At 45.5% G+C, this 20,811-nt stretch overlaps 1 protein-coding gene across 1 annotated transcript in view; it reads left to right on the top strand.

Annotated features, from left to right (window-relative positions):
• Window positions 1–564: 564 nt before the first annotated feature.
• LOC310874648 (uncharacterized protein) overlaps window positions 565–20,811 on the top strand; it is a gene marked incomplete at its 5' end in the record, with an annotated part of 47,720 nt that continues 27,473 nt past the window's right edge. Inside the window, 5 exons of the mRNA XM_083787509.1 lie at window positions 565–623; window positions 1,749–1,947; window positions 15,431–15,658; window positions 17,732–17,836; window positions 19,319–19,423. Of these exons, the coding sequence (XP_083643635.1) occupies window positions 565–623; window positions 1,749–1,947; window positions 15,431–15,658; window positions 17,732–17,836; window positions 19,319–19,423 (696 nt within the window). The remainder of the gene's footprint in view (window positions 624–1,748; window positions 1,948–15,430; window positions 15,659–17,731; window positions 17,837–19,318; window positions 19,424–20,811) is intronic.

Below are 20,811 nucleotides of genomic sequence, written 5' to 3'. Positions count from 1 at the left end.
ACCCAATCTTTCTGTTTTATGAACACAAGGCTGCTGTATTTTATACCTCATACTAAGCATTTAAAGTATGAGGTATAAAGTACAGCAGCCTTGTGTTAATAAAACAGAAATATTTGGTATTGGGTAAGACTGGCGTTATGTATCTTTCACTGCTTTGTCTCAACCATTGCTCAATGGCTCTGGTCTCCGCCACCGCGGTGGATATTAGACATTCCGTTTTTATTTTATTTTTATGTTGCCACTACTGTTGGAGCAGCCATAAACTACACAGGTTCATCTCGATGTTCTGGTCATCTTTGTAATGTTAGTGTTAGTAAAAAAGCAGGTAAAGGAGTAAAGTTTGAGGCAAACTAACATCAGTCACTCTGCCGTTCACTGTAGTGGAAGAGGTGCGCCTGGTGAGGGTTTTACCCCCGCAGCTACGTCGAGTCCGCCTACAGGAAATACGTAGGCTGCGACCATGAGACCCGCTACGGAATCGGTCTATAGGGTATGGGCACTGATGACGTGGAGGGGAGAACATGCCCCCAGCGCCCACAGCGCCCTCCAGTGGTAGGCGAACCCATGAAGGACCTTCTAGCTGTGAGGCGACAGCGCTACCCTGACTGCGCCTCCCTGCCCCTGTGGGTTGTTTACTGTAGCTTCCTGGCCAAAAAATATTGTCAATCATCTTTATCTGTTACTTCGCTGCTCCAGTGATCGAGGAACTGTAAAATAGCGATTCCAAAACTTCCAAAGCAGCTCTCAAAATCACACTTTTAGCACCTAAAAACGTACACGAATTAAGCAGATCCTGCCAATACAGTATAAAAACCTGAGTCACCGGGTAAGCGAAATAGGTGGATAAAAAGAAGCAACGGATAAAGATAATGGACAACATTTCGTCAATTATTTTGTCTATATCATACCCATTGTATAGGTTCTTTAAAAGAACTAGAAGAAATACCTTTTGCCTCCTATAATCTGGCACTGATACCCATTGACGTATTATTATATATATGAATTGCTTATAGCTGTCTTTTACACCTGCACTGGCTCCCAGGAAAGATGCAACATGCCGCAATCTGGAAACGATTGCAACAAGTGGTCGAGTGTTTTTCGTCGAGAAAGACTTCAATAGGTCTGAAGCTGTTCTGTTTTGATTAATGTTCATGTGAGTCTTTCTGAACACCCGGGGCCCTGTTTACATTGCCTTAATGCCTTTCATACGGTATCGCGCACGCACACACCTCCGTCCATCTCCGAAATGGGGGAAATGGCTCTGGACACGGCAGGGCGTTGGGCTAGCGGTGTGCTGCATGCGGCATGAGGAGGGACATTTGGGATTGTTTTAGTGAAAGGGAGCCAGCGGGAGGCCCATCTGGAGAAAAGAGGGAGTCGTGCGAGTTGTGCGTGCAATGCAATCGTGTGTGTTGCGCGCCGGTGCATATACTGCCACATTTATGCGCAGGTATGTGCATATATAATGTGTTTGAGGCCATACACTAGTTGAACGATGGAAGCAGAGTAGTGTGCGTGCGTGTGCACTTTTGTATGTGCGTGTATGCGGAAAATGAGACGGGGGGGACGGGGGGGCTGTTCAGACTCCAGACATAAGTGAGAGTCAGACAGCACAGCCAGACAGCCACCCAGCCAGGCTGAAATATCAGGCTTTGTGTGTGTGAGTGAGTGCGTCCGTCCGTGTGTGTGTGTGTGTGCGTCCGTGTGTGTGTCGGTGTGTGTTGCCTCAGGTTGCGTCTCTGTCACAGCAGCAGCAGCAGCAGCAGCTGCACACTCAGACACACTCAGACACACTCAGACACAGCTGAGGCAGGGATGAGGGAGAGAGAGGAGCTGAGGAGAGCTGTGGAGCAGAATGAGCGCCTGCTGTCCAGGGTCGGAGAGCTGGAGACGCAGAACGGCCAGCTCAGCAGAGACAACACTGAGGTGGCCACTCTGTACCGAGCTGTGAGTCCCATTATATACCCAACCATCTCCTCCTCTCAGCCTGATGCTATATCCTATAGTCCCCATCTGCCTCTGCATGGGGACTGGGATGCTCTCTCTATCTCTCTCTCTCTCTGCCTCTCTCTCTCTCTCTCTCCTCTCTCTCTCTCTCTCTCTCAGTCTCTGCCTCTCTCTCTCTGCCTCTCTCTCTCTCTCTGTCTGTCTGTCTCTCTCTCTCTCTCTCTCTCTCTCTCTCTCTCTCTCTCTCTCTCTCTCTCTCTCTCTCTCTCTCTGCCTCTCTCTCTCTCTCTATCTCTCTCTCTCTCTATCTCTGCCTCTCTCTCTGTCCCCCCTCCCTCCCCTCTCTCTTCTTTCTCTCTCTCTCTCTCTCTCTCTCTCTCTCTCTCTCTCTCTCTCTCTCTCTCTCTCTCTCTCTCTCTCTCTCTCTCTCTCTCTCTCTCCCCCCCCGCTCTCTCCCTCTCTGCCTCTCTTTCTCTCTCTCTCTCTCTCTCTCTCTCTCTCTCTCTCTCTCTCTCTCTCTCTCTCTCTCTCTCACTCTCTCTCTCTCTCTTTCTCACACTCTCTCTCTCTCGCTGTCACTATCCTTATTTTCATTTGTTTCCATAAGAAAGGAAAAGAAAAAAGAAAAAAACACTTTCGTAGTGATTATTCAAGATTGGGTTGAGTTTCTGCTCAATAAGGACTATTTCCAAACATGGTCATTATTCCATCTCTGGGTGGATGATACCCTTCAGGAAGGGGTGAGATCCGCTCACAATGACAGACATGGCTTGTTCTAGGTATTTTATTGCCCCCCCCCCCCCCCCCCCCCCCCTCTCTCTCTCTCTCTCTCTCTCTGTCTCTCTCTCTCTCTCTCTCTCTCTCTCTCTCTCTCTCTCTCTCTCTCTCTCTCTCTCTCTCTGTGGTTTTTACTGCTGTGTTGACCAATTTCTATAGTCGATGGTTTTATTAAGAAACAGTACAGTGCGTGTGTGTGTGTGTGTGTGTGTGTGTGTGTGTGTGTGTGTGTGTGTGTGTGTGTGTGTGTGTGTGTGTGTGTGTGCGTGCATGGCGGCTGACTCACACAGCCTTCTGTTTTCTCTCCCGGGGCATGCCTCTGATTGAGTGCCTTTACAGTGAGGGTGAACCCAAGTTTCGACACGCCCCCCTTTTGTTGCAGGGATCAACATATCGGGCTGTATAATATGGGCTGCTTATGCCAGTGGTTCTCAACCCTTCTCATATCAAGGTCTATTATTTAATCGGCCACCATGGACCACCATTTGATGAGATATTTAGCCTCTCTGACCCAAAAGTAAAGAATATTTTGTTGTTGTTGGAAAAGATTTTGTCCACAATTCCATGTTGTGTTGACGTGGTGCCATCGATCAAAATAACATTTACATTCTCTAATTGTGTGGACTTGTAAATTAAGTAATGCAGGTGTTTAACAGTAATTGAACTCTTGAGAGCGTCCGTTTGGTTTCATTTTTACACTCTCAAGAGTTAAAGCTCTAGAAGGGTCCATTTGGTTACCAACTCTCCATCATTTACCTGGAGGCCCTGGTTGAAAACCACTGGTTTATACCCACCGCTCAGCTGTTAGGAAGAGGCCAGCCGGCGTTTCCATGAAGACGTGTGTTTATGCAGGAACAGTTCGTTCGTCAGTTTGTCCTTTAATCACTGAAAAGTAACTGATGATCCTCAGACAGCAGGATTTATTTCCCGAAACACCTACATGATATCCATCGTGTGTGGCCAGTTTAGATTATCATCAATGCTCAGTATTTTTTAAATTAAATCATCTATCATCTACAATTGCTGCATTTCCTGTGCAGCAGTCTTACCTCTTAACACCCTGAGCGGCAAGGACGGAGTCCTCCGTTCAATCAGTTAGTAACGCCCAGCGCTCAGGACGGAGATTGATTAAAAAAAAGACGGAGATTATTGATATCAACACCGATCACATCGCTCCACAGGCTGGGAGCGTCAACATTCAATGTTATTTTCCGGTGGGACGTCATCGAAAATGTTTTAGCGGATGAGATCGAAAATCTTAAAACGTGAATAACTCTTGATCTAAATCATTATGTCCAATTCTAAGCAATGATTATGTGTTAGACGGCCCACCGCGGTCCCGTCGCTAGTCGCGTTAGAATTAATCATACCTCCCGTTGTTGTCGATCGCCTCGGGAGTGTTTTGGCTACATCAAGCTACTTCAGCTACATCCGGGATAGCATCCGGTCCGTCACTAAATGTGCTCCGCTGCTATAAATCGTTGGGCGCTCTGATTTAATGGATTAAATAACCCGGGCGTTCGGGTTAACCACTTTTCAATCCAGCGTCCCTATGCTGGTCAGGTGATTATAGGCCAAAAATACATGAATACATAAATAAATAAAAGTGAACATAGCAGATCTGCAAGCTCACGTGTCACATCGCAACCCATTGTGAGCTTGTTTTCTTTTTAAAGTATGAAATAGGGCAGGCCTTAAATCACACTACAAAGTAATATTCCACGTTGAGTTGGATTCTCATGGCTGTAATCATGTTGTCAGTGCTGTAGTTGTCACATTTTTCAAATAGCCATTATGTAACGGTATGAAATGAAACGTTGCATAAGGGCTGCAGAGGACTTGGCGCGGCCGGCAGCCAGGAAAGGAAAGGGAGAAGGAGAGAGGAGGAGGAGCAGTGCTGCTACACTGCCAGTGTTTGGAGAAAGTGCTCCCGGGGTTGCCCAGGGGATTTAGTCATTACTGGTGCTGAGTGCCTTAACAGACCCTTCAGATGGCTTCAGAAGAATGCTCTGAAGAAAAAAAAAAAGAGAAATCAAAGAATCGGACCACTGCTCCTCCTCCCTCGCTCTGCGTTTTTACTGCTGGTCTGGTTCCGACAAATCAAACTGCCGTTGAGATTTGAGAATTCCGCTTATTGGGGCCATCTGTTGGTTTGCACTGGATATCCGTACTGTAACTGTTACTGTATGAGGTATTACCTGCAGAGTCTGCGTTAGATGATATTTCCTCCCAGTGGTGTGGAAAGTACATTTACTCTGGTACCGCACATAAGTACACGTAACTTTGAGTATGTCTATTTCCTACTGTATGTCTAGCTTTTAGTGTGTGTGTGTGTGTGTGTGTGTGTGTGTGTGTGTGTGTGTGTGTGTGTGTGTGTGTGTGTGTGTGTAAACACAAACATTGAAGACGAAGGTGAGGACGCAAATTCCGATTGGCATGAGATGATGTACGATGATAAGAGCGCCCCTCACTTCACACGGGTGTGATCTTTCAATACGTTATACTTCTAGTCTTCTACTCCACTACTGTACATCTCAGTACAGTAAATATTGTGTTATCTTTACTATACTAGAGTTATTTGAAAATCTTACAGGTTATACTTTGTAGATTTAGTTTATTATTACAAAACCTAAATGAACCAATCAACCGTATGTTATACTTATTTTATCCAAAAATAGCCGATCATCGGTATAGGCAGGTTTACTTAATTTTTTTACATTAAATTGAACTATTAGCATGCTAACTTTCCATCAGCTTGGATTCCTCATCGATGATGTCACTGTAGGGTAGGTTTCTGAACTGCCCTCCTCTGACGCAACAGGTAGACCAAGCAGACAAAAAGAATGCTATTCATGAGGATAGGTTGAAAATGGGTGAAGTGGTCATTCATGTAAAAACAATCGTACTTCTTTCGACCGCGGATTCGTCATCAACGCGTCCACATAGTCCACAAACACAAATTTTGTTTAGACCAACATTACATTTTTATAATTTTTTCCCCCACTTCTGAGATCAGCCAACAATAACACATAATAGAGTTAATCTGTGGAGGAGACGGAAACGGGCAACATAATTCATACCGTGGAGCCTTTCTGTATTTGACTCCAGTAAGAAATGTGAGCTATTTGGTGCTCAATGGCTCCAGGAAGGTGTCCAGGTTTCCATGGGAAGTTTGTCCCTCTGTTAAGCCAGAGATTTAGCATAGTGGATTCCTTTCTAATAATCACCATACTGTTAATATAAAAAGTCAACACTTTGTGTGTGTGTGTGTGTGTGTGTGTGTGTGTGTGTGTGTGTGTGTGTGTGTGTGTGTGTGTGTGTGTGTGTGTGTGTGTGTGTGTGTGTGCATGCGCGCGTGTGGCAACAACAAATTCATCCTTGTAGCATCTCCAGAATACTTACATACTTAATACTCTTCGTGCTGGATAGCACATAAGGTGCTCTACAACATTGGTTCCCAACCTTTTAATACTGAAGTACCACCTCAGAAAATATGTGGCACCACCATAATAACTGATGTCAAAATACAGGAGCGTATTACACCTGCCCTTTCCTTTTTGTTCCATTCCTAAAATAATAATACTGCTGCTCTGACAAAACTCTTGTCTAATCACTAATCTAATCTAATGTGATTAATCCGTTCTCAGATTAGCGTCTAGGTGTGCTGTCATGATCATTTCAGCACGGCTGGAGAGCCTATACTTGCTTGGTCAGAAGAACTATACCTGTAGTAATATAAATATTTCATTTCACTTTTCCACATTCCATCCACACCCAAACGCTTTCATTTCTTTCTCCACAGCAGGTCTCTCCAGATCACATTTTGACAGTGGGGTCAGGCCGGTTCTCCTGTACAGGTCTTCAGTGGAGACAAAATATCCTCAGGGCAGTGGTTTTCAACCAGAGGTCCGGGGACCACCAGTGGTCCTTGGGGGGGTTCCAGGTGGTCCCCGGCTAAACGATGGAGAGCTGGTAACCAAATGGACCCTTTTAGATCTTTAACTCTGGAGAGCGTAAAATGAAACTTTGCAAACTTTTTGCATCTGAGTGGCTAAATACTGTATCATCAAATGGTGGTCCGTTGCTCAAATACCCAATAAATAATGGCCCTTGATATGAAAAGGGTTGAAAACCACTGTCCTAATGCATCTTCTTTGGAATATGTCCAGCTTGTGACAGATGCCCTGGGTCATTTTACATGACTCTACACCATTCAGGAGAACCCAGAGGAATCTTGAATATGGTTATGTTTGGTTTCTATACTGATGTCGCATGATCTCCATTTTGTCAAAAGCTGCCCGTGCCTTACAGATCCTGCTCTCTACATCTGCCCCTGAATATCCATCTGTCATATAAGTAAATCCTGGACTTCCTCAAATTTTTTTATTAATTTAAATGTTTTTCTTTTTTTGTGGCTTTCGCCTTTATTTTATATTGCAGGCTGGCAGGAAATGGGGAGAGATGGGGGGGAAGACATGCAGTAAAGGCCGTTGGGATCGGGAGTTGAACCCGCGGCACACTGCCAGACTGGATTACCAGCCAAGGTGCCTGGACCGCTGAGCCACGGCCCAGGCCCCTCCACATTTTTATTGAGGGGCACAGGTCCCTCATATATGTACAGCTTTGAGTGTTTGTGTAAACACAAACATTGTGTAAACACAAACATTGATGAGGACGCAAATGAGATGATGTATGTCTGATGATATGCCCTCACTTCACACGGGTGTGATTTTTTATTATTTATGATGGCTGGTTTGGGGATTTAGCTTAATCAGTTGTGTCTTTCCTGTGTTAGTGGTGTTACCAATCTGTTTGTCATATCCATATATCGCATCTCCAGAATGCATAGGACGATAAACAGAAGAGCAAAGTGCACTGTTTCTAACTTTCTATACAGTTACAGCTAAAGGGAAATTAGCCTGAGCTAATGTGTTAGATTTCTGGTCTAGAGGGGGCGGGTCGCGGCAGAGATTTGCGCACGCCCTGATTGGATCTCACCGATCTGTCAGTCACCCCCGGCCCCTCCCCCCCCCCCCCCACCCCCCACCCCCAGTGCAGCGCTACGTCACATCATTTGGAGCGACGCCCACCCGGAAAGGGTTGACACCCACTTTTAGACCAGAGTGGCCAATGCGTTCCTCCAGACTTTTTTTTTTTTTTTGCAAACGAAAAGGAAAGCCTGGTACCGAGGCTAATGGGAAATAAATGTGGAGTACGCTCCCTCCCTCGGTCCTCCAGAGTGATCCGGATGCCCCAGTTATAGCCGTGTGGAAAAGACCTTATCGTCTGGAGTGGCTCTGAGGGTTTCTGGGAGGGACCCTTTGACTCTGGGGGGAAGAGGTGGCTGGCAGATGGAGAGAACAGAGACAGAGTGGGCAGAGGAAACGACGGAGTAAAGATGTTCACGGGCAACAGGAGGGAAGCGGAGAAGCATGTGGAGAAGAGAAGAGCGGTATATGATGGCGCTCGGAGAGAGATGAGCATTCAGACCATGAGTGTTGCAGTTGATGGTTCTGGCAGGCAGCAGAGAAATTAGTGTATGCACATGAGACACATGAGAAGATAATTGAGTGCCTTGTTCTGGCAGTCTAAGTAACAGTTTTGAGGGGCGCTAGCCCCTCCTATGGCCAGCTTTGAATGTTTGTGTAAACACAAGCGTTGAAGACAAATGTACTAAACACAAACATTGAAGACACGGGTGTAATCTTTTATATTTAATCAAATACAATTGAAGCATTTTTATTGATTGAATACTGTTAGGCCGGACGTCGAAATAAAAAAAACGTTCGCTCTGAAAGAATATATATTCAAAGATTTGTGCCGCATTTTTACGATTTTTCAAAAATAGCAGACCTACAAGCTCGTAGCGCGCCACTTGGTGGCGCGCTATGAGCTTGTAGATCTGCTATTTTTCAATAGCTAAAGTATAGAATAATGCTTAGTTAATACCAAGCATAAAATATGGACAAAGCGTTCCCCGGGTCTAACATGAACGTAAAATGAAGCCTGTCAGTCCTTGAATTGTACATCGCCATCTTTCTAGATCCGTTTGGGCCCAGCTGGTCCATTGGCTGGCCCAGACAACGAGGCGGGACTTCTCCCCTTCTTCTTAGTTGGTTTTTATTTTGACTCGAGTGGGTGGGGAATCCCGATCACAGACTGTAACGGTAGCCACGCCCCTCAGAACATACGCGACTTTATGGTCATTTATTTAATAAATGGGACCATAATTTTCCAAAAAGAATATTATGACATTAGAAATTAGACTTTAAACTAGTGACTGGAAGCAGACCATTTATTAAGGTAATACAATCTAGGTGAAGTTTGGGCCCAATGACAGCGCCACAACAGGCCATTATATGAACTTTCAGGAAATCCCGATTTCCTTGTGGCTTCACAAAATATCTGTCTGACTGCCCCCCTGGTTAAAACACCAAAAGGGGTTCCCGCCCAGAATGGGTTAACCGAATTAGACCGGCTGCCGCAGCATCGTTACTTGCTCTGAAGCCGGGAATGCGTGCACATCCCCTTGTAGTTTAGTAGTCTTTTTTTTGTCAGGTGAAACCTGACTAGTGAAAGCTCATGAAATGTAGAAGACCTAGTCATACACGAGTCATACTGAGGACCAGAGCCATAGGGTAAGGCAGAGTTACGAAAACTCTGTTCACTTCATGGGGCCAGTCCAATGGCGGCTCTCCTACATAGAAGTCAAAAGTCGAAGTCGTACAATTTGTCACACACATTACCGCAGTGAAATGTGTTCTCCCCATTTGACCCATCTCTTGGAGCGGTGAGACGCAGCCAAGGAACGGTGAGCTGCAGCCGTGCCGCGCTCGGGAATCATTTGATTAGTAGATTTGACCCCCCCCATCCAACCCATTGAGTGTCAAGCAGGGAGGCATTGGGTCCCATCCCGTCTTTGGTATGACCCGGCCGGGGATCGAACCCCGACCTCCCAGTTTCAGGGCGGACACTCTAAGCACATGGCCACTGAGCTGGGGATGGGGACAACAAATAAGGACAAGTCCTGGACCGGAAGTAGGCAGAAATGCATTGGACTCAGGCAACAGCCCAGCTTTAATGATCTTAAATCCCTTTATTTTAGATCGTTTTTTAGTAATAGTACAACATACACAATACAGAGACTTTAGTTGTTACTGTACAATACTAAAACAGTTGGCATGTTGCACACATGCCTAAAATAGCTCTTATTTGCGCCGCCCTCGTTGAAAACAATGTATTTCAAACTCCAGCTTGTCTCAGTTCAGGCTGCATGAGCAGCACTCTGCTGAGGACCTAGTCCTGATTGGCTGCCACACACACTGCTGTCATGTATTGGTTACTCAGGTCACATGACCAAGAAACAGGTAACAGGAAGCAGGTAACATAAATCAATTCAGATGATATATTAAATGCAATGAACATATTTGAGACTTTGTAGAGATTCTTTTCTGGAAGTGCTTTAGGAAATTGGTGGGAGAGCAGGCTAGACTTAAGTTCAATTAAGTAGTAACTTAATTATCAAACATGATACACTTGCCATGCAATGACCACTGTCAATGGAATGCACACATCGACTATTTGGTGCATCCACGCAGTAAAGTGAGGGCTCCAAGCCTCTAACCAGGGGAAACTCCCCCCTGTCAGGTGAAAAGAAGTGGCTTGGACTCCTCATGCTTAGAAGGAAGCATGAGGTCAGTCCGTTGCTCTCCCCACTGTGTGTAGAGAGCCCAGGATTACATTAGATAATTGACACTGGGTGAAAAAATGGGTTACAAAATCGCGGGAAATTATAGTTAAATAAAAAAGGACTCCCAAAATGATATGAATTCTGAATAAGGCTGTGTTATATAGTTTGTTTATTTGTTATATATACTGTGCAGTCAAAGAAGATTATTCATACTTCTGAACACGACACAAGCTCTTCTAATACTCCACGAGGTGGTCTGGATGATCCGCCTGGCTGATCTGATCACAACACCAGCTCACATCCACACCTCTTTAGCTAATGCAGCCTGTCGTGATCGGATCACATTTTGGGTGACTGGCTACAGCAAATTTAGATTTTAGTTATAGGGCTCCATCTTCTTGCGCCTCCCTTATCTCTTATCCCTAAACTTAATTGCTTATTTTTCACTATTTTGAAAATCCTTTTAAAATTGTTCAACTAGCCGATCTACATCTACACGTTGTGAGCTTGTAGATCAGCTATTTGAACCATTTTAAAAGGTTTTTTTTTAAATAGTAAAAAATGGCAAATAAGTTTAGGGATAAGGGTTAAGGGGTGCCGCAAGATATAGCCCTAAATTCTCTTGAATACTCACCTGGAATGTTTTAGTGTTAGTCTAGTTTTAGTTGACAAAATATAAGATTTTAGTTGACTAAATCTACAGTTGATTTAGTCGAGTAAAATCTATTTTGGCGGTCCTTGATGGTGTCGTAATGGCAGATTTGACACTTTGGTTGCATTCTGAAAATAGCAGATCGGCTATTATCAGAATGCCATTTATTTGTTGACGAAATTGACAATATATTTTGTCATAGTTTTAGTCATGTTAGCTTAGTTTTTCGTCCATAGTTTCATAGTCGATGAAATCGACACTGCCCCAAAGCCAAGGTCACATTGAAACAAGTGTATAGCCTAGTCTTTGGCAGTCACCCCCGTGTCCGAAATAGTGTTAGTGTTGGATGAAAGTGGTGTCTCTTCGAGGCTGAGTCTGGGCTTTGCTTATTGTCTCTAGCTTCTTCAGCACTCGTGGGAGTTGTAGTGAACGGCCATGAACAGACTCCACTGTGCTGCCTGTCTGCACAAGAATTCTGACCACGTTGTCAAAATGGGGGGGGGGGAATGAGACGAGAGAGAGAGAAAAATAATTCTCAGAGAAAAAGTTAGTTTTTATGTTTTTTGTGGTTGGATTGGACGCCTTCCATGGGGCCAGTGGTATTGGCAGGGTGCTTATCCTCCAGGACATGGCCCAACTGGATCCAGTTCTGGTCATTTTTTAGATCCTGTGCTATTTTAGCTTCATATAATCAAGGGAGGTTCAGGCTCCATTGACATATACAACAGTATTCTTCTGGACACACAATATTTATCTCCACCAAGCTGGAAGGCCGGGTGGCGGAGATGATGTTTTTTTTTTTTGCCTCCGTTTGTGTGTTTGTGTGTTTGTGTCTGTCTGTGTGCAGCTAAACTTGGAAACCACAGGTCCGATCAGCGGTCATACTTTACATGCAAGCTGCCAGTAGGCCAAGGAAGACTCACATTGTTTGCTGCTTTAGTATTTTCATATAACTCTTATATCTTATAGTCTATATAGGCCATGCCCATATCCACCTACAGTAACTAGATGCCAGTTTTTTCTACTACTTGTACAAATTTGGGCCAATACTTCACTACACACTATCTCTGTAGTGTATCAGAGTTGGCCTCCTAATCTTATTGGCTATGGCTTCCAAAGTTTGCAGGCTTGCAGAAGGGAAGTATTTTAGAAATGTCAAAACGCTTTTGTGACCACGTTTGAATTTGTCTTTACGTGTCTTCATTCACTTGTGTTTTCCCCCGAAGAACCTGCATGGTTGTTTGTAAACGCAATTCAATACCTAATAATGATTCTGCCCATGTTTACCTCAGATAATAGAAATGCTTAGTCTACTAGCCATGCACGTCCGGGTGGCTTCATTCAAGAAAATCGCTTTACATCTAAAGCACAATATGCTCCGTTGTTCTTGCCAAGATGAATGGCGTGGCATTGTGGGGAACGATGTGGGGGCGTGGGCATGCAAGAACGTTATGTCAATTTTAACATGGGAACACAAGAGAATAAAAGTGCATTTCTGACCGTGTGCGCGTGGAACACTGCCCTCGTATTCCACGTATTTGTGTGGTGGTGGTGCAGCTGCATAGGGCTTTGATGGTGGAGCTGAGGGTTGTGTTTCTGGGAAGAGAGAGCGGCGCGTCGTCCAAGGACTTTTTATTTTGCGTGTGTGTGTGTGTGTGTGTGTGTGTGTGTGTCTGTCTGTGACCTGACATCCTACACCAACGACCGTCCCTCTGGGAGACACTTGGATCCCAGGGAAACTGGGGAGAGACACCTGCTTTTCGTGAGCCAGAGGAGAGAGAGCGAGGACGGGACAGGTTGTTGTGGTACAGTTCAGCATTGAGAGTGGACTGGGGGTATATATAGTTGCCAGTTGCACTGGTTGAGTAACTGTGCGTGTGTGTGCGTGTGTGTGCGTGTGTGTGTGTGTGTGTGTGTGTGTGTGTGTGTGTGTGTGTGGAGCTGTAGTGGGACCGGAGGCTTATATAGGAGAGGCCCAGGTAGAAGGGGAAGTTAACAAAAGAATGTTTGGGATTTCAGGCAGCATAGTATTATTATATGAAAAGAGGGGGGGGGGGGGGGGGGGGTTGCATGGGATGGTGGACTCTCTGAGAGTAGAGAGAAGGAGCAATGAGAGGGAGAGATAAAGCACCGCGCGGCTGACAGATTAAGGAGCTGTGGGAGGCAACGGCGGCAGGTGTGCAGAGTGTTTCCAGAGCTGAACGCAACGCGGCGAGGAAGAGGAGTAGGAGATCGTCTGACCGGAACAAGAGTGTGGATACCTTATTATACAACAAGTAACAAGGGAAGTACAGTAGGAACAGTACATCCAAGCTTTTTTTTGGAGCAAGGGGATTGTTTGGCAGTAGCACAGTACAGTATACGTTAAATTTTCCCACGTCAGAATCGAGGCAGTGCAGGTGAGGTGTTGGATTACTGAGGTTTTACTGTACGGTAGTAGTGCGAGAGACGTCTTACAGTACGAGAGTTATACGCGAGATGGAGGCGACGCCTGCTGCGAGGCGCCGGCAGCGTTGCCACTCCCTCTCTGACGACTCTGAGGAAGCCAATGGGAACGGCCTGCTGCTGCAGGTGGAACCTGGCCCCGAACCGGAACCAGAGGACCTGGACTGGGATAGCTATAGCGCCGCACTGGAGCACAGACTAGCAGCTGTGGGTATAACAACTCTCTCTCGCGCACGTGTGTGTGTGTGTGTGTGTGTGTGTGTGTGTGTGTGTGTGTGTGTGTGTGTGTGTGTGCGTGTGCGTGCGCCTACATCTCGCGTGCCTTTATATGCCGAAGTCATGAATGAACACGTCCTGCCTACCTGCATACTGGTTTAACACACCTGTTCTAGGGGTTAGAGAGGTGAAAGGTGACGCCGTCATCATGGTGCAACTAACAAATAACAAATTATAGCCGAACGCACCAAAGTACGAACCAGTATTTGCTAAGGGTCAATTTTTTTTAGAAAAGCTAATTCTCGGAAAGAGCACAGGCCAAGCACTTTTATGGAAATAAATGCAGATGGAAATGTAGTCCACTGCATGATCTGGTGAATGCCCACATATTTGGGTATGTTATTAGCCGTGCAGATGCCTTGCCCATGATGACTGGGTTCGTAAGAAAACAGAGGTAATCGCAACAGACTCTCACAATCAGCCCTTTTTTGACAAAATGATGTATACTGCTCAGTAGAACTCGCTTATCAGGTCCGGTCCACACGTCACCCAGCTGTATTATATTAACGAGGAGGCAGGCTAATGAGTCAACGTTTCGTATTTGACTTGAGGGAGGATAAGTTGCAGCTTGTGGCATAGCCTGCGGTAAGACTTCACAAGAGCATGCTACTGTATCTCTGCCTTTGCTTTTATCATCTATACAGAAATGTCTCCATACTATTTAAAATGTTTCCCTCTTCATATCTCCAATCTGTCTACTCCCTCTCACCTCAGCTTTCATCCTTAACCCCTGATATTTATTATGTCGGTCCCTCTCAAGCTTCCAACCTACTTTTAAACACTCACTTTTAGCTGTGTACATAGATACGTAGAAAGAATGATAATTGCTGACATAGGGTATATATTCCTTTATCTGTTCATTTTGACAGCAAGTTCTGATTTAGTCTGAATAACACATTTAGTTTGAGTCCTGTTATAGTCATCTGAAATATGGTTTAGTCTTAGTCTAAACTCGACCAGTCGACCAGATCAAAATATTTTAGTTAGATCAAAATCTTAGTCTTTTAGTGTTAGTCTTAGTCATGCCAGTGTTCATTTTGACAGCAAATTCAGATTAGTCTTATGGCCCTATCTTGGGCACGCCTTATACCCTTTATCCCTAAACTTCTTGACTTTTTTCCTAGTTTTATCCCCACGATTTTGCAACCCATTTTTTAACCCAGTGTCGCTTCACTTCCTCTGCCAACCTGGGGGGGGGGGGGGGGGGGGCAGCAGACTGACCTCATGCTTCCTTATATGCATGAGGAGTCCAAGCTGCTTCTTTTCACCTGACAGGGTGGAGTTTCCCCGGCCGGCCGGAATACGTTATTCCGACCAGTTCCTTTCCCCTCCATCAGGCGCCCCGGCTGGCCAGGGGGAGGTAGTTTAGAGACCTGCGTACTGATGCATGTGTCCCTACTCCCTAGCGATGACATCAGGGAACGACCTCTGGTCTGCTTTGAGGCAGGACTCCAGAGAAGAAGGGAAGATATAACCTCATTGTCAGCTCTGTAGCAGTGGCCGGCAAACTGTGTTCTTCTGGATCGGACTCAGCGTTTAGTGTTTAGTATTTTAGCTTTAGTGTCGGTCCAACAAAACGAACACTGATATCTGAACCAAAGCACCTCATCATCCGTCCTATATGTCTGTCCACCTTCGGCCAGGAGCAGGAGAGCGCCCAGGCGTCGGAGCAGCGCTGTGCCCAGCTGGAGAAGGCGCGCCGCGGCCTGGAGATGGAGGTGTCGGGCCTGTCGGAGCGGCTGGACGAGGAGGAGGCGTGCTCGGCCCGGCTGGCCCTCCACCGCGAGAGGCTGGAGGCCGAGTGCGGCAGCCTGAGGCGCGACCTGGACGAGCTGGAGAGCGCGCTGACCGCCACGGAGAGGGACAAGCAGGTACTGTAGTGCATATATAGCCAGCGGTGGAAAGTAACTAAGTACATTTGCTTACAGTAAGTATACTGTACAATTTAGAGGTATTTGGACTTATGTCAAATTTTCAGTACCTTTTACTTGCTACATTTCAGAGGCAAATATTGTACTTTTACTCCACTACAATTATTTCACAACATCAGTTACTATACGTTGTAGATTTTCATTGTTATTACAAAACATACATTAAAACCCCTTCAGCGCTAAATACATTCGAAAACAGCGGATCTACAAGCTCACAATGCGTCGCAACCAAACGTGCAAGCGCAACAACAACCAAACATAAAATTACTTTTAGTTTTACGGGACCTCCTCTCTCCACTAGTCCCAAATGTGATTTTTAGCTGCGTCGGTTTTCCGTCGGTTCTCCGAAAAACGCGTCCAGTGTGCAACCACCTTTATATCATAATGACACTTTGAACATTTTGCCTTATATAGGTTGTTAATGGTACCCCAACTTTCAGCAGCTGTCACAAAGTCCCAAGGGAGTTGGGTTGGAAAAAATTGGGAGGTGACAGTAGACACCTTTATGAACACATTTGTGAAGAAAACTAGTGGCAGATTTGCCACAGATTTCGCGAACTTTCCCTAACTATCCGGACAACAACATGTACAGTTTAGACTATAGCTGAGGACAGTCTGTACAGAGTGAGGGAGAGGGTTAAAGAAAGACAACTCTACAGACAATAAAAACATCATCTTTTAGTATTTTTGTTCTTGCTGTACTTATTGGATGGATAGAATTTGACAGAGGGGAGCATAAGGTAGCTAGCTATACAGCATGTGCCATTATTTTGTCTTTCTTCTCTGACCTAATTACCGTGCAGAATTCATGGCTTATAGTAGCGTCTCCCCATTGATTCTAATATATACCGCGTGCTCCCGAAGGACGGCAGGCATTGTGCGGCCCATTACGAAGGCCTGTCTCCTGTGTCGTGGAGACTGAGAGTAGCTGCCTTGACATCTACTGTTACAGTCCCTCAGCAGTATTTTCTATCTATCTAATTGAGGTGTATTATAGGATTAAGATGCTATCTTTGTTCAAGAACTCTTAAAAGAATGTATTGCATTCACCGCAAAAGACCCGTGTTAGTGGAAAGAGGGAAAAAAAAGAGTATGTGTGGTATTCGTTGTTGCAGGAAGGCAGCGGTTCAATCACAACATATTTTTGTATCTTTCCTTTTACATGTTGTCTTAAACCACCATTCGCAATTTGATCTGGCCGTACACTTCGTTGGAAGCGCGTTCTTGAATTCCCCAGTGATGTGAACCGTGTGGTGAAGATGTTTTAAAAGGAAAGCTTGTGGGGAAAATCGGCAAGACTCGACCTGCCCCATGTGACACACGGCTCCCAGGCATGGAACTGACATGACTTTATGTTAAATGTCTGGGGTATTTGTTACCGTAATCCGAGTTACTTTGAATGGACATGATTTATTTATATTTTTTCCTACGGGGGCAAAATTGTTTGAACAGAGCACAATGAGCCATTTTGTTCCGAAGGATGTATCATAGCTATCACGTGAATAATTCATCTTTTCTTTTTCTTTTTTCTTTTGAATAACTCTGAAATACTCTTCTCAGACGAGAGCATGATGTTTCGCTGACCTCTCCTGCTTTCTCCTCTCTCTCTCTCTCAATAGAAGAGGGAAAACACTTAAGGGCTGGATCTGTACTTTACGGGTGGCGCGACACGATCACACAACCAAGTATAAATCCCACATTAGTGCTCTCAGAATGGACTGAATATGAGACCTAATTCTCTGGATGATTCATGTGGAACAAAACGGACAATATTCTCTCTTGGAGGAGTTTCACAGCTAACGTGAATGCATTTGACTTTACATTATCAATATTGTTAGAGGGATGTGAATTCAATACACACTTTATGTATAAAATATGTTCAAGCCTGCTGTCTCAATGTCAATCCCTATAATTCTCTCTGCTTGACCTCACTCTCTACTCTGTCTGTCTGTCTCTCTCTCTCTCGCACACACACACACACACACACACACACACACACACACACACACACAGTCTTCTGACATAGAGGTGAGGAGGCTATCAGAGGAGCTGTCCCAGAGAGATGAGTTGGTGCAGAAGCTCCAGAAGGAGAAAGAGCATCTTGTGGAGCTCAGCCAGGTATGAGAGACACAACACAACACACCATAATTGTGGCCCTTGGAGATTTTGAGTGCAAATCTTTATTTTGTCACAGCCTTAAGAGTAAAAATTCATTTGTCACCTGAAATGTCTGATAGTTTTAGTCTAGTTTTAGTCGACTAAATATCACAAGATTTTAGTCGAGTAAATTAAAATGTGTTTGGCGGGCCTTGATGGCATCGTAATGCCTGATTTTACACTTGGTTGCATGCGCTGAAAATAGCCGATCTACAAGCTTGTAGATCTGCTACACCAGAGAGCAACCAAACATAAAATGACTTGTCTTTTACCAGTTTTATTATTATTTTATTAGTCCCTCCCAACAGTCTTGTTTTTATTTTATTTTCGTCAGTGAAAAAAAGTAGCCGACGAACATCTTTCCTCATAGTTTTAGTCGACAAAATGCACACTGGATCGTGTGCATCGACTGGGACGGGAAAACCAAACCAGTTCCACATTTTGGGAACATTCCAACATGATTGTCCTCTCCTGGTTACGTACTGAGTAGCTTTTAATGCAGTGTGGAGGTTTTTTGTCTGTACTACGACTGACCGTGTGTTGCTGTAACTCCTAGATTTGTCACATTTGTTAACGTACAACGGTGTGATGTCTCTCTCTCTCTCTCTCTCGCTGCTGGAAGCGAAACATGAGGAAAGTGGAACCATATGAGGCCGGCCCGAAACTGGCACTTAAGATAAATGTCCTCCCTATCTACGCACACTCACCCCACGCGCACGGACACACACACACACACACACTCAGACGCCGGGCCCCTGCTGTGCTTTCCAAAGTATTACACGCGCTTCAAAACCGTAAATCGCGGGCCCCCCCCCTACTACAACCTCATCACATTCTATGGCCGCATACTACGAGAGGCCCCCGCCTCGCCGTATAATGCTTGCCAGATGACGCCTTGACCAACAGTAGCTATATAGCCTGCCTTCTCCATGTAACTCGCGACGGCAATTTAGAATCGGATTCCATTATCATCCTTACTGTTTATTGAACATGTCTCGTGTTATATGGATGGAGCCGGGCACACAAAGGGAAAGACTGTGGAAGGGAACTTCTTCTGAAGGTTCATAATCATTAAGAAATAAAACTCGGTACAGCTGTTTCGGTTTGTTTGGCTAGAAGAAATCTCTTTTTTTCTTTTTCACCCAGACGTCCCAAACTCATTTGTACCCGCTGACGGGGACGGGGGACGGGGGGACGGGGGACGGGGGGACGGGGCTCTCTGATGAAACAAGCGATGACTAGTCTTTACATGCAATTTTCCCCGTCTTCTCGTTGAATGTGGCCGACAGATGCGTGTGAAGCGCGTAGTAGTGGTGTGGGGGGGGGGGGGGGGGGGGGGGGGTGAGGGTGGGGGGCGAGTGATTTAGGGACACATGTGCAGACCAGGCTATAGCTCACAGCCACCATCTCATCGTTTCATTCCCCCGACAACGACAACAACAGCAGGCCATTGAGGACTTGCAGAGCGAGGAGGAGAAGGTGAACCTTCTGACCAAGGAGAGGGCCAAGATGCAGATGCAGACGGAAGAAGTGAGTTCATTGTTGACGGTCTGTCGTCGTCCGTCGTGTCCTCCTCTGTCGCGCCTCTGTCCCTCTATCCCAGTGAGTGTTCAGCATGCACACGCCCGCTGCACTCCATGTTATACACTCCTTAAGTTTGACCTGAGATCAGGTTCTAAAAATGTCTTCTACATCCCGACAGTTTTCTGAAAAAGCTGTGTTTCTATGTCAGTCGTTCTTCGATTTTTCAAAAACAGCAGACCTACAAGCTCGTAGCGCGCCACTCGGTGGCGCGCTATGAGCTTGTAGATCTGCTATTTTTCAATAGCTAAAGCATAACATAATGCTAACACCAAAAGGGGTTCCCGCCCCAAAATGGGTTAAGTTAATACATTGTGACTACTGACTATACAGCAGGGCTACTCAACCTTTGATGGCTCAGGGGCCACTCAGCAAAATACCAAAAGTCCAAGGGCCGCAAGTCCAAATAATGTCGGTCCTATATTGGATTTTTTTGTCCGTGATTTTCTAACACATTATGAGTTGTCTAAAAATTGAGGAAACACACAGAAAACGGACTACATTTCCATCTAGGAAAGGCCAAACCTCATTGAAAAAACGTATTGTCATGACATGGAATGATTATTAATAAAATTAAGTTACAAAATTAGGCTTTTATTCACAAAATGTGATGAGAACATGAACAGACTACTGTTGCAAATAAATCAAATATCAGAGATAACCATCATTCCCATTGCACTTTCACAGATCCGAAACAAACCAGGAGGATATTCTTTGCACAAGCACAAAACATGCTGCTTTCTGTCCTCGCCCGTAACTTGTTTGCACTTCCTCATGACGTTCGGTGTTGTTTACCGAACGCGAGCCGATATACAACTGCACAACGCGTCGTGGATACATGCTGCAGCAGTGCTGGTGGACTTGTAAATCGACAACAACAACACAGCCACTTTTTGTCAGCAGGAAGAACAAACAGCTCAGTAGCGCATGATCGCATCGTGTGGTTACAAACGCTAGAAATGACCTTTCTTCACTGAAAGCAGAACAAACATATTTTGTATTGGTATGACCATGACGGCCGGTGGGCCGCATGGACATGTTGGACGGGCCGCGGGTTGAGTAGCGCTGCTATACAGTATGACGTAAGCACCACAAGGGTTCGGTTTCAGACCCAATTTATGAAATGGCTTTGCGTGTGTTCATTAAAAAACAAGTGTGGAGTTTGCATGTTCTCCCCGTGGCCCCCCTAGGGCAGGTACCCCAACACTAAAAACATGCAGTAATCCTGGTCACTAAACTGCCTCCCGCTGGCCAGCCGGGGCGCCTGATGGAGGGGAAAGGAACTGGTTGGAATAAACGTGTTCCTTCCGCGCACGCGCTACGTCCAACCGGGGAAACTCCCCCCCCCCCTGTCA

The sequence above is a fragment of the Protomyctophum parallelum genome, assembly GCF_964188405.1.
Source record: "Protomyctophum parallelum genome assembly, chromosome: 17".
NCBI lineage: Eukaryota > Metazoa > Chordata > Actinopteri > Myctophiformes > Myctophidae > Protomyctophum > Protomyctophum parallelum.
Note: the sequence above shows the minus strand (reverse complement) of the source record. Positions and strands in the feature narration are given on the sequence as shown.